The following is a 14,464-nucleotide window of genomic DNA, read 5'->3' on the forward strand; positions in this document are numbered from 1 at the left end:
AGTTGGACGCTCAACCAACTGAGCCACCCAGGTACCCCTCCAGTGGCATTTTTTTTTTTAATTTTTTTTTTAACGTTTATTTTTTTCAACGTTTTTTTTTTGTTGTTTTTTTTTTTAATTTTGGGACAGAGAGAGACAGAGCATGAATGGGGGAGGGGCAGAGAGAGAGGGAGACACAGAATCGGAAACAGGCTCCAGGCTCTGAGCCATCAGCCCAGAGCCCGACGCGGGGCTCGAACTCACGGACCGCCAGATCGTGACCTGAGCCGAAGTCGGACGCTTAACCGACTGAGCCACCCAGGCGCCCCGATCCAGTGGCATTTCTTAAAGAGCTCATAATCTAAGATCACAATTTGATAATAGAAAAAAATTTTTTAAGTTAGAAATAACTGATTTCCTTAATACGATACTTACACATCCTCAAGTAACTTTTCCAGTTTTACCACTTACTGGTACTATTTTTAATTTAAGGAACCTTTCTGTACATAACTTATTCCATAATTTATCAACAAAAAAATCTTCAGAAAAAAAGTTACATAAGGTGGAGATTTAATTCAAAACTCAGGAAGTGCACTCATTTTAAAGCCCTTTTAATACAAGATTCTTTGAATCTCAAATCTAAATTCTACATAATTTCCATATCTTCAACAAGACATTTCTTTCTTTGTGTAGCCAATTTTGTCATTCTTATTCAGAGTAAATGTTGAAATATGATTAACAAATTCCAAAGAACTAAGGGTGGGAACCCTGAGGACATAGTTATACTTTTTGTTGTTGTTGTTGTTTAACATTAGCACTGAAGTTTTTCCACAGGGCTTAGTCCTTAACAGCTTGAAGACATCATTATCTTTGTTTAGCCAATGGGGGAAATGGCAGTTGAGTGATTAAGATCAAGATGGGCCTAAGTAATAAAAGTGTTTTGATTTGTTTTTTTAACTCAACTACCAGAATTCAAATGAGCTTTGCCCCCTCCAGAGCAAATACCTCAGGAGGCTGGCTATATACCCACTCCAACAATGCTACGCCCACAGTGCTCAAACAATTCAGAATTTTTTGAGAACTGCTTTCAAAGCTTATTGTACAACTTCATACTGTCTTTGTTAGTGGCTAATCTTTACTTCTCTGTAGTGTGGACTTTACTTTGTCACATTTAATATCCAAAACTGATTCAGTGAGATTCAACTTGGTAAATAGGGTAAATAACCTGAGTAATACTATTTTTGAATCAAAAATGACGTGTGTGGGGTGCCTGGGTGGCTCAGTCAGCTGAGTGGCCAACTCTTGAACTCATGAACCATGAGATCATGACCTGAGCCAAAATCAAGAGTAGGACGCCTAACCTTGACTGAGCCACCCAGGTACCCCTGGTTTCTAAATTTTTAAGTTATTCTATTTCTACAAAGGATTGCTACATATTGCCCCAACTGCTATAACTTTGCCAATTCTTAATATTATTTTATAAATGAGGCTACAGTCATTTTCAACAAGACAGTAATTATTCAATATTTACAATCTGAATTACTATGTGTGTTACTAAGTGAGCCACACTTAGTATAAATTAGGATATTAGGATAAATTAGGATAAATTCATGGAATTTATCCCTCAAATTAAACATCAGCTGCCCATGAAGCAAATACAGCAAAGCAGATAAATAATGAATTATGAAAGTTGGAAATGCAGACACAGAACAGATGAAAACTATGGTACTAATCTAAAGATGCTAAAAAAAAAATAAAAAAATAAAAAAAATAAAGATGCTAGAAGTAGGAATATATCACTTTAACACTCAAATGAAGGAACAAAAAAAGTTTTAACCTTAAACTGCTCAAGTTTCCTATGGTGCTTGAATATAGTAAGAAAAGTATTACAGCATTGTGCTTTAGGTTTTTTTTTTTTTTAATGTTTATTTATTTTTGAGAGAGACAGAGATAGAGACAATACAGGTGAGGGGCAGAGAGAGAGGGAGACAGAGGAACAAACCCAAGCAGGCACTAACAGCAGAGAGCCTGATACGGGGCTAGAACTCAAGAACCATGAGAGCATGACCAGAGCCAAAGCTAGACTTCAATAGACTAAGCCACCCAGGTGCCCCTAAGGCATTATTATTATTATTTGTTTAATATGAAATTTATTGTCAAATTGGTTTCCATACAACACCCAGTGCTCATCCCAACAGGTGCCCTCCTCTATGCCCATCACCCACTTTGGCCTCCCTCCCACCCCCCATCAACCCTCAGCTTATTTTCAGTTTTTAAGAGTCTCTTATGGTTTGCCTCCCTCCCTCTCTAACTTTTTTTTTCCCCTTCCCCTCCCCCATGGTCTTCTGTTAAGTTTCTCAGGATCCACATAAGAATGAAAACATACGGTATCTGTCTTTTTCTATATGACTTATTTCAATTAGCATAACACTCTCCAGTTCCATCCACATTGCTACAAAAGGCCATATTTCATTCTTTCTCATAGGCATTATTATTTCAAAAGCATAAATCATGGGGCGCCTGGATGGCTCAGTTGGTTAAGTGTAGGACTCTTGATTTTGGCTCAGGTCATTATCTCAGTTCATGAGAGATCACACAGTGCATGAGAGATCTCACAGTTCATGAGATGCAGCCTCGCATTAGGCTCTCCATTGACAGCACAGAGCCTGCTTGGGATCCTCTCTCTCAGCCTCCCTCTGCCCCTCCCCTGCTTGCTCTCTCTCAAAATAAACAAACATTAAAAAAATAATAATAATAAATAAAAGTATAAGCCAATACTGCATTAAGAAACGTAAATCCTCCCCCTACGACCCAGCAATTGCACTACTAGGCATTTATCCACGGGATACAGGTGTGCTGTTTTGAAGGGACACATGCACCTCCATGTTTATAGCAGCACTATCGACAATAGCCAAAGTATGGAAAAAGCCCAAATGTCCATCGATGGATGAATGGATAAAGAAAATGTGGTCTATATATGTACAATGCAGTATTACTTGGCAATCAAAAAGAATGAAATCTTGCCATTTGCAACTACGTGGATGGAACTGGAGGGTATTATGCTAAGTGAAATTAGTCAGAGAAAGACAAAAATCATATGACTTCACTCATGTGAGGACTTAAAGAGACAAAACAGATGAACATAAGGGAAAGGAAACAAAAATAATATAAAAACAGGGAGGGGGACAAAACAGAAGAGACTCATAAATATGGAGAACAAACTGAGGGTTACTGGAGGGGTTGTGGGAGGGGGGATGGGCTAAATGGGTAAGGGGCACTAAGGAATCTACTCCTGAAATCATTGTTGTACTATATGCTAACTAATTTGGATGTAAATTTTTTAAAAATCATCAAAAAAAAAATAAGAAATGTAACTCCTATCATCCTCCCACCATCATTTTTGTGAGAGATATAGTATCATTTCTAATCCCAAAAGTAGTTTTCTCAGACTTCTATTTCTCAACAGTGACACTAACCCACTGGCCCCTTAAATTAGAAAGTTACTATTAAAGAACAGTTTTGCCAATTAAAAAAAAAAATCATTCTGCAACAGGATTTATCATTCTCTAATTGAAGTAATCCAAAAACAAAAAAATCTTCTTTTTCCAGTGAACTTAAGATATAAACCAATGTCATCATAACAATCTTGACCCATAATTTGGAGGGGCAGATATTACCCTTGTGACCTTTAAACTTAAGTAAAATTTTAAATAGTTCCTTATAAAAACTCCGTAACTCTGATTTTCTTTTTTACAATATTTACTTATCAATTCTGAGAGCACATGCACACATGGGCAAATGAGAGCAAGGGACAGAAAGAATCCGAAGCAGGGTCTGCGCTCACGGTGCAAAACCCGTCAGGGGCTGACCCTATGAACCGGGACACCACAACCTGGGCTGAAATCAAGTCAGATATACTCACTGACTGAGCCACCCAAGCACCCCCATAAATTTGATTTTCTTAAAGCTCCACTTTTATACCTTCAAACATATCCTAAGTGGCAAAAGATCTCAGTAAAAGAATAACACAGGCTTCAGAGTCCAGCAGTCTGGTACTACAATTTGGTATTTAAACTTTCTAGCTGAAGACCCCTGGACAACTTAAATGAGCTATGACTCATTCTTCCTATATGAAAGTAACAGTAACCACACCTCACACGATTATGAAATATTCCTATAAAGGATGTGGCACATTGTAAGCCTCAATAAATGTTAGGTACTAATATCTATAATACTGTACTTAGTAGTGTGTATCCACAATTAGATATGGCATTCAAAGTTTTTAGTACATTTGTGTGCTTGGTTTTTAATATGTTTTAAGTATTCAGTCTACTTACCTTGCCAACAGGTTCACAACAGTAATTCAACTTACTATTTATGTTATAACAAAAACATTTTTATATTTGTTATTAAAACAAATCAAGTATAGTACTTAAAGTGGACTATTGTCGGGACGCCTGGGTGGCGCAGTCGGTTAAGCGTCCGACTTCAGCCAGGTCACGATCTCGCGGTCCGTGAGTTTGAGCCCCGCGTCGGGCTCTGGGCTGATGGCTCGGAGCCTGGAGCCTGTTTCCGATTCTGTGTCTCCCTCTCTCTCTGCCCCTCCCCCGTTCATGCTCTGTCTCTCTCTGTCCCAAAAATAAATAAACGTTGAAAAAAAAAATTTTTTTTAAATAAAAAAAAAAAAAGTGGACTATTGTCTACAAACTTTAAATATGTATCCCAAAATCTGAGTTTTCCAATTTTAATATGGAATAATATTTATATATCAAACCTTGGGAATCTGTACTAAAATTATCTCTTTAATTTCGTATCTATCATTCCTTTCACTTCAGAATCACCTCACTTAAAGGTACATAAGCATAAACTCTAAATAACAAATTTCTTACTGAATAAAGTTGAAATAAAATAGTTCTGTGTTGACAGAACACATCCAAAGAGGCTCAGTCTTGCTCTAACATCTCTGTAGTTGTATGTGAAACAGTCCAAAAGAAATTCAGGAACATAATTAGATCTTTTAACTATGACCTTTCAGCAAGGTGGAATTCTGTAGTCCTAAACCCTGAATTTATAACTCTTCCTGCTATTTCCCCCTAACTAGCAGAGTTGGACCAATTTGTTAGATGGCCTCCTTTAGTTCACTTGTCTCCCACAAGACAGGTTCTTCTGGAACCTTAAACTAGGATTAGTAACACTAAATTGCAAAGATGGAACAGACGTTTTATCATGACAGATTGTCATTATGTTGACAAATGCTCTAATGGGCCTCCAAACTTTAAAAGGTTTGATTTAGGGGCACCTGGGTGGCTCAGTCGGTTGAGTGTCTGACTTTGTCTCAGGTCATGATCTCATGGTTCAGGAGTTCAAACCCCACATGGGGCTTGCTGCTGTCAAGCCTGTCAGCAAAGAGCCCACTTAGGATCCTTTCTCCCCCTCACTCTGTACTCCCCCCACTTGTGCTCTCCCAAAAATAAACTAATATATATTTTTTTAAATAATAAAAATAGGGGCGCCTGGGTGGCTCAGTCAGTTAAGCTCAGGTCATGACCTCAAAGTTTGTGTGTTGGAACCCCACATCAGGCTCTGTGATGACAGCTCAGAGCCTGGAGCCTGCTTCAGATTTTGTGTCTCCCTCTCTCTTTGCCCTTCACCTGCTCACACTCTGTCTCTATCTAAAAAATAAACATTAAAAAAAAATAATAAAAGTAAAACAGTGCCTTTTAAAAAAATAATAAAAATAAAAGGTTTGATTTAAATTACCATTTACAATTGTGTGAATACCTACACCTCATATTTTAAAGTCGACACAAAAATTTTTAAGATTATTCATATAAGGTCTAAGGTTACTTATCCTAACACTTTCCTTACTCTCTGTAAGTTACTCTTCATACAGTGCTTTGCCTTTGATGAATACTCAGTATTATTTACTAACACAAATCTCTGAAACACAAGAATCAACACGCTGCAAACAAAATATTAACTAGGGCTCAAATTCTTCATTCAAAAAGAAACTATACTTATTTTATCAAATTTAAGACACTGATGCTAGCATTAAAAAAAAATTTTTATTACAAGATTTCAATGGGAGGTTCTCTCACAACTAGATCTCAAGTGCCACCTGGCTGATGGGATTTAAGACTTCATGGGGGTGCCTGGGTGGCTCTGTTGGTTAAGCATCTGACTTTGGCTCAGGTCATGATCTCATGATTGGTGAGTTCGAGCCCCACATCAGGCTCTGCACTGACAGCAGAGAGCCTGCTTCAGATCCTCTACTCCCTCTCTCTCTGTTCCTCCCCCAAACTCGCTTGTATACTTGTGCTCTTTCTCAAAAATAAACATTAAAGAAACAACAAAAAAAAAGACTTCACAGATTTTAAGACACATCCCAATTTCCAACAAGTTAAAAACTAAAAAAAAGGAAAAAAATTTTTGGAATCAGCTTAATATGGTAAAAAAATATTCTATAAAATACTGAGATGCGGGACACCTGGATGGCTCAGTGCATTGAGCAGCCAACTTTGGCTCAGGTTGCAATCTCACAGTGTGAGTTCGAGCCCCTACTCAGGCTTGCTGCTGTCATCACAGAGCCCATTTCAGATCCTCTGCCCCCCTCTCTCTGCCCCTCCCCCCTCTCAAAAATAAAAAATAAACATTAAAAAAAAAAAATACTGGGGCACCTGGGTGGCTCAGTTAAAGCATCCGACTTCGGCTCAGGTCATGATCTCACAGTTCGTGGGTCCAAGCCCCACGTTGGGATCTGTGCTGACAGCTCAGAGCCTGGAGCCTGCTTCAGATTCTGTGTTTCCCTCTCTCTCTCTCTCTCTCAAAAATAAATACACAATGGGGCGCCTGGGTGGCTCAGTCTGTTGAGCATCTGACTTCGGCTCAGGTCATGATCTCACGGTTCGTGAGTTCAAGCCCCGCGTCGGGCTCTGTGCTGACAGCTCAGAGCCTGGAGCCTGCTTCAGATTCTGTGTCTCCCTCTCTCTCTGCCCCTCCCCTGCTCATGCTCTGTTTCTCTCTGTCTCAAAAATAAATAAAAACATTTGAAAATAAATAAATAAATAATAAATACACATTAAAAAATAAAATAAATACGGAGATGCCATACTTATGCCATTGTGGGGGGAGGTGGTAGGAGGAACACTAAAACTACTAAATTTACTACAGTAGTGCCCCAAACCACTAGACATTAACTATGTTTCCATTTATAGTGTTGCCTTAGTTCACTCAGCACTCAAGACAAGTTCAACTTCCAGAAAAGGTTACAGCTAAAAGCACTAAGAGGTACTCATTCTCAAAGTAACTGAGAAACAATTAAGAACCGAGATATTGACAGACTCATCATACAACTGTTTAAAAAAAAAAAAAAAAAGCACTATGCTTATAATTTTAAAGTTAATTGTTAAGTTGCCTATCCAAATCCTTTAAAACAGGAATTCTTAACCTGTTAGTTAACCCTCTGAAAATGTATACAAACTGGGGTGTCTGGCTGACTCAGTTGGTAGAGAATCTGACTCTTGATCCCACGGTCATGAGTTCAAGCCCCACTTTGGGTGCAGAGCCTACTTTAAAAAAAGAAAAAGAAAATGTATGCAAACCAGTTTATATGTGCTAATGTTTTCCCAAAGAAAATGGTTTCTCAAAAGGATCCATGTAACAAAAAGACTAAGAATCAATGTCTTCTGTTTTTTAGGTTTATTTATTTATCTTGGGAGAGAGAGCCCGTGCACGTAGAAAGAGCAGAGAGGGGGCGCCTGGGTGGCGCAGTCGGTTAAGTGTCCAACTTCAGCCAGGTCACGATCTCGCGGTCCGTGAGTTCGAGCCCCGCGTCGGGCTCTGGGCTGATGGCTCAGAGCCTGGAGCCTGTTTCAGATTCTGTGTCTCCCTCTCTCTCTGCCCCTCCCCTGTTCATGCTCTGTCTCTCTCTGTCCCAAAAATAAATAAAACGTTAAAAAAAAAAATTTTTTTTTAAAAGAAAGAGCAGAGAGAGAGAATCCCAAGCAGGCTCCTCATGATCAGTGTGGAGCCTGATGCAGGGTTCAAACTCATTAACTGTGAGATCATGACCTGAGCCAAAATCAAGAGTGGGCACTTAACCAACTGAGCCACCCAGGCACCCCAAGAATCACTGTCTTAAAATAAATGTTTCAATTTTATATTAAGAATTAGTCACAGGGGCTCCTGGGTGGCTCAGTCCATTAAGCATCCAACGTCGGCTCAGGTCGTGAGCTCACGGTTTGTGGGTTCTGGCCCCAAGTAGAGCTCCGTGATGACAGCTCAGACCCTGGAGCTTGCTTCAGATTCCGTGTCTCCCTCTTTCCCTGCTCCTCTCCTGCTCATGCTCTCTTAAAAATGAATAAATGATAAAGGAAAAAAAAGGAAAAGAAAAAATTAGAGTCACAAAATAGAGTATGCTATAATCGGAAGGGCATTGCCAGGCACTAAAGGTAAGCCTGGCAAGGTTTTTTGTTGTTGTTGTTTTGTTTTTTCTGAGGGGGGCAGAAAATAGATTCATTTATTCTAGAACAAATGAAAATAATGCATAGCCATTATTTTAAAAAACTATCAATGAAGAGTTTCTTTAGGGGCACCTGGGTGGCTCAGTCGGTTAAGCATCCAACTTCAGCTCAGTAGTAATCTCACAGTTCATGGGTTTGAGCCCAGCATCAGGCTCTCTGCTGAGCCTGCTTCAGATCCTGTGTCTCCTTCTCTCTCTCTCTCTCTCTCTCTCTCTCTCTCTCTCAAGCTTTAAAAAAATTTTTTTTAAGTTTCTTTAATATAAATCAAGTGTTAAGTCTGATAAAGAAGCTCCTACTAAAGAAAATTTTGAGTATATAGTACTTTGTAAATTATCAGTTTGAAGTTTTCTACAAATGGAAGGCACCTATATTTCACTCTCAAATACTGAATAAAATTAAAACTACAAAAGGTTAACTGCAATATTTTAAGTTTTCTGTATCATTTAAACTTTTATGTTACACACCTCACGAAAGAGGCACTATCTTTCTTTTTTTAATCTCTCCACCAACATGGGGCTTGAACTCAACAACTCCGAGATCAAGAGTCACATTTTCTACCAACCGTGACAGCCAGGTTCCCCCTTAGGCACTCTCACTTTCTGATCTCTAGACTCACTGCTACCATGCTTTCAGATAAATAATGCAGGAGTTCCAAGGAGGTTCTAGCCCAAAGCAGCCATTCTAAGTTATGATCATTAACAGGAGTTACTTGAAAAGACAGTACTTTTTAAAGGAATGAGGTAAACTTGTTAAAAGTCATCATTAACTAACTGCTCACTTGATCAACAATTTATTCTTCCATTGACAATAAAATTTCAACTTGCTCCACAGTAGCAAAATTACCTTCAGAGGTATTCTCTATTCTAAGCTATATTCTACTTTGTGTTTTGTAATGATTGATCCCTAGAGGAAAAAGTCGAAGCAGTAAAGAAGTTCACTCGGTAAGTCTAAGAGACCAAGAAACTGGACAAAAAGCAAGGCCAAGAAAGATTTTAGAATATCCAGAAAAACAGGCACAAGAAACTACCTATGCCTATCATACATCCAACACCACCACCACCACCCCCCCGCCCGCCCAAAGCTAAGAATCACAGACTTGAGAGATTTAAAAAAGACAACATGAATCCAAAATAAATTTGTGAAATACAGGTCTCACAAGTCTCTACCACAACAGATGCCATAGTTAGAACAGACTGGAGCCAACTATTTCACGGTGAAAAAGATCAGTAAGAAACCTATTAATATGTAAAAGTTAAAGGAGTAACATGGAAAATTTAAAGAATGGTGGTTCCACTGCCTTCAGAAACTACAATCCAAAATAGAAAAAAGAATTTAACTTGAAAATAAACTATACTAAATGTTCAAGAACTATCTGATAAGGGAGAATCGTGGTAGAAAAAGGTCTGTGCCAACTTTTAACTGCAGCTGTAGTGGAACACACTAAAAGCCTTGTTTTAAGACAAAAGCAGTGAAATAAAAAACAATGGTTTTAGACCTATCACAAGTGTCAACTGCTCATGACCATAACTTTGGCTTTTTCCAATGAAAGACTTTTGGGATAAAGGGCCATACAATAAGGAATAAAGTATAAGAAAACAAAATTGACAAAATTCTCACACAAGACTAAAACATAAAATCTACCTAAGAATTTTCATACATTTTAAAATATAATTGAAGATTAAGAAATTAACATATACAATGAAATTCAACCATTCTTTCTAAAGAGGATTGAAATTACAAAACACCTAACTGAAATCAATGTAGGGAATCCTACATTTTAAAATTAAAATTAAAAGTTAAAGTTAAAATTCCAGTAGGGAATCCTCTCCCCATACTACTTCTTTCAAACTGAGAGGATTCTCCACAGTCCTTTTCCTGTTCTTTCAGCAAAAAATACAATTTGCAGCCCATTATTTCCTTTCACATAGTTGTTTTTTTTTTTTAAACACTGAGATGGAGATCATTCTAATTAGTACCCACTCACCTTGACTATCCATTACCCCAAACAATGACACTTTATGGAAATTTAAACTTTATGCCACTAAATTTAGCCAGCAGATACAGCAATACCTTCTTCAATTTGTCACTAATAACTTGTACATTAATACATGCATCTAAAAAAGTACAGTGTATGGTGACCACAAAAGATTAAGCATACAGTTCGTAAGGGTGCTGCTCTAAAAATGTATTTTCACTAGATATTCACTGATTATCACAGGCATGAATATTAAACATCCCCGTCAATTCTTCACATTTTCTACAAAGTTGACCCAATTTCAAAGCTGACACTGAAGTTTCTACCTTTAGAAGGATAGAAAAACAAAAGTAATTGGGTAGTCCTAAAAATGTACATCATAACTACATGACTAAGATACTCACTTAAAACTTATGCCAAGACAGCCCCTCCCTTCAAAGCAAACCAAGATTGACTCACACTGCTCTATTTTACTTAATTTTGGAAATAAATTAAATGGATTCCTTAGCACTAATTTCCTGTCTGCCTCCACCATTTGAAACATTCCACCTTCAGTCCGTGATCATCCCCACAAAAATGATAAAATAAAAACAAAAACAAAAAACTCTCAATACCTCCAAGTTATTTACGTTGGAATAAAAAAAAAAAAAAAGAAAGAAAATCCATGGATTCAGGAATGATAATAACCACTGTCTTAAATCGGGGGTGGCTATGGAACAGTCCTACTCAGTGAAACCATCTCACCTCAGATGATACTTTTCATCTGTGAGACCACCCCATCTGCTAAAGCTAACCACCTGGATAAAACGTTTCAATTTTGTCTCTCTTAAGTGGGAGACGATCAATCTCCTGTACACGTTACACCGTCTACAGATATTTCTACATGCGGGGGGGGGGGGGGGGGGGCAGTAAAGTTGGTGGCAGGGTGAGGACAAAGGGCATTTGAAACACCATTAAGTAAACAGAGAAAGGAGAACAGAAAGGGGGCTAAATCAGCGTTCCCTCCAGTAAGATAATGGCCAGAAAACGCAGGCACCCTTATTTACCACCCCTGGGGTCCTATTCATTACCGCCCACTGGAATGTAAAGTTGTAACTACCACCACGCAAGAAGCCCATCAAATCTTCAGAGTGTCAGGTCACTAGGCAGACTCTGGAATGACAGACTAATACCCTTCCCCCACCCCCACCCCCCAAAAAAGAAAGGTCCAACCCAGTAAGTGCAGGTCACTCTGCCCTCTGGGGCAGTTCCAGCCGGCGCGGGGAAGGTTCGGATGGGAAGACGCGAAAGGAAAGCCCACCTTTCTTCCCACACACCCTCAGCTGGGGAAACAAAACAAAGACAGCCCTCCTCCGCCGGTAGCCACTACCCTAGCCAGAGAGGCTTTCCTATTTCCCGGTGCAGTCTGGCCTCCCGCCCCCGCCCCCATGACAAAGAAAAGGCACTTGGTGAGCAAGGCCTTCCTGCTTCCACGGATGGGGGGAGGGGGCTGTCGAGGTGAGGAGCCCCCTCTACACACTCGCGCTCACACTCTGGGCCCCGCAAGCGACAGGGAGCCAAGGCCTCCGCCTGGGGAAGTCAGGGCTGGGAGGGGTGGGGGTACCTTGAAGTAGCCGCCTTCGTAGAGGGTGTTGGGGGGTCCGAAGATGGCAACCTCCCAGTTGTAGAGGTCGGACTCATCCACCAGGGTGATCCGGAAGCCCTCCACCGGCTCCTCCTGCAGGGATTTCAGCTCGAGCATCAGGGCCTTCTGCGAGCTGGTCATCTGCTGCTGGGCCATCGCGGCGGCGGCGGCGCCGGGCCGGAGCCCCAGTCCTCTCGCACCGGCCGGGCCGGACCAGGCCCCTCCCCTCCGCTCGTCCTCGCCCGGGCCGCACCGGGCTTGTCTTCACACACCCGGCGGGCCGGACCAGGCCCCAGACGGCCCGTGGGCCGGCCCGAGTCCTCCTCACACACGACGCGGGCCGGACCGGGCCCTTTTCCTCACACTCGGGCCAGGCGGGGGGAGGGGCTGAAGGAGTTAGGGGAATTCGCTCCCGGTCCCGGGCCTCCCCCCCCCGGGGGGGGCCTCAACTTGGCGGGGGGGGGGGGGGGGAGAAGGGGTGGAAGCGGAGGAGGGCGGCAAAGGGCCGGCGATGGTGAGGGGAGGGGGCCGAGCCGGCCCGGGAGCGCCGCGCTCGCTCGCCCTCTCGTTCTCCTCAGGGGCTGCTGGGGCCGAAGGGCGCGCGGGGCCGGAGGGCGGGGGGAGCGCGGCGCGCAGGGGTCTCGCGGCGGCGGCGACGGCGGCGGCGGCGGCTGCGCGGGGGGAGGGGCGACGACGGAGGAGGTGGAGAAGAGCTAGAGCGCCTCGCGCCGCGGGAGCGACGGAGCCGAGAAGAAGGAGGGAGGGTGAGAGGGAGGAGGGGCGCGCGCCGGGAGGGAGGGCGGCTCTCGGCGGCGGGCGGCCCGACGCGCGTGCGCACGCCCCTCCCTCCCCCGCCCTGCTCGCCCTCCTCCTCTTCCTCCTCCCCCTTCCCCGCCTGCTCTCCGCCACCAGGCGCGGTGGCGGCGCTTTGTGACGCTGACGCGTGTCCCCCGCCCTTAAAGGGCTAAGAGGCTGTGGGGGCGGAGGGTAGCCACAGGGGATGCCCTTGGCCCCAAATGACGGTTGTGCGGCTCGACGCCGCGATTCCTGGGGAGCTCCCGGGAAAGGACCACTGGTCCTAGAGTTGCCCAGCGCCTTCCCTTCCTCTCTGTATGTGTATCCACAGGCTTCGCAGCCATCCTCCGACGAACTCTGTTCCTCTGCAGGTCCCTCCCCGTGACACAAAGTCCGCCGTCCCTGCACTCAGTAGGTGCTTGACAAGAATGTGCTGAGTTTATGGGACTTATGGGCAGGAACAATTGTCCCGACATATCTTTTGCCGGGCCCTTAAACTAGTGTGTCCTTGGAGGGCAGTGTGTCACCCGGGAGGGGGGGGCGATTCCCATCCGAGAAATGGGGAAGGCAGATAGGCCAGCTTCTACTTCTCTTAACTACAAAGAGGAAGTTGTGGGAAATAAAGAGAGAAATAATAACTCAGACGGAACCTGGGTTCCTGGCCCTTCTCTGTGATTTGGGGCAAGTGCTCTGGCTATCCCTCAGTTATTGGTAAAATGAAATACTGTGAGGGTGCTTGGCTAGCTCAGTGGAGCATGCAACTCTTCATCTTGGGGTTGTGGGTTCCAGCCCCACCTGGGGTGTAGAGATTACTTAAAAATAAAATCTTAAAAAGAAATACTGTGGTTGAACTTGGACCTTGACCCCCTACAGTTCCTTTCAGCTTGAAGATCCAACCTGGAAATGAGGGACTTTTAAGTTAATCATAAGTGAAGTGAGATGGGAGACAGTCTTAAATCCCGGTGACTTAGAATACCTATTTCTCTTGGGAAGGCTCTTCCTGTGATAACTGCTGAAACATTTCCTAGAAAAGTCAGGATACTATGAGAGTTCCATACATTTAGAATTTTGAGATTGAAAAGATCTTAAGTTCCAATCCTGGCTCCACGATTTACATTATCCATTCCTTATTCATCAGCTTCTGTAATAGAGGATTAATTACAACTAACTTAAACAACTGTAAATATTAAATGAGATCATCTATATACAGCGTTACTAGCATATGGTAAATGATCCATAAATAGGAACTTTTTAATTTTTTTTTTATTTTTGAGACAGAGGGAGAGAGAGTGGGGGAGGGGCAAAGAGAGAGGGAGAGACAGAATCTGAAGCAGGCTCCAGGCTTTGACCTGTCAGCACAGAACCCGATGCAGGGCTTGAACTCATGAACTGCAAAATCATGACCTGAATCCGTCAGACACCTAACTGACTGAGCCACCCAGGCGCCTCTTTAAATAGGAACTTTAAAGAAAAAAATACTAAGGCATAGCTGTATTCTGGCTACCACCCCTTCCATTTTTAAAATTTATTTATTTATTTGATGGTTTGTTTGTTTGTTTAAGAGGGAGA

General features: G+C 42.3%; 1 protein-coding gene across 1 annotated transcript in view; it reads right to left on the bottom strand.

Moving 5' to 3' along the window:
* The window catches only part of UBE2R2 (ubiquitin conjugating enzyme E2 R2), a 114,579-nt gene extending 101,680 nt beyond the window's left edge, over positions 1-12,899 (bottom strand). The window contains exon 1 of the mRNA XM_047831245.1: positions 12,080-12,899. Coding sequence (XP_047687201.1) covers positions 12,080-12,256 — 177 coding nt within the window. The 5' untranslated portion in view covers positions 12,257-12,899. The remainder of the gene's footprint in view (positions 1-12,079) is intronic.
* Positions 12,900-14,464: the final 1,565 nt, after the last annotated feature.

The sequence above is a fragment of the Prionailurus viverrinus genome, chromosome D4 (genome assembly GCF_022837055.1).
Source record: "Prionailurus viverrinus isolate Anna chromosome D4, UM_Priviv_1.0, whole genome shotgun sequence".
NCBI lineage: Eukaryota > Metazoa > Chordata > Mammalia > Carnivora > Felidae > Prionailurus > Prionailurus viverrinus.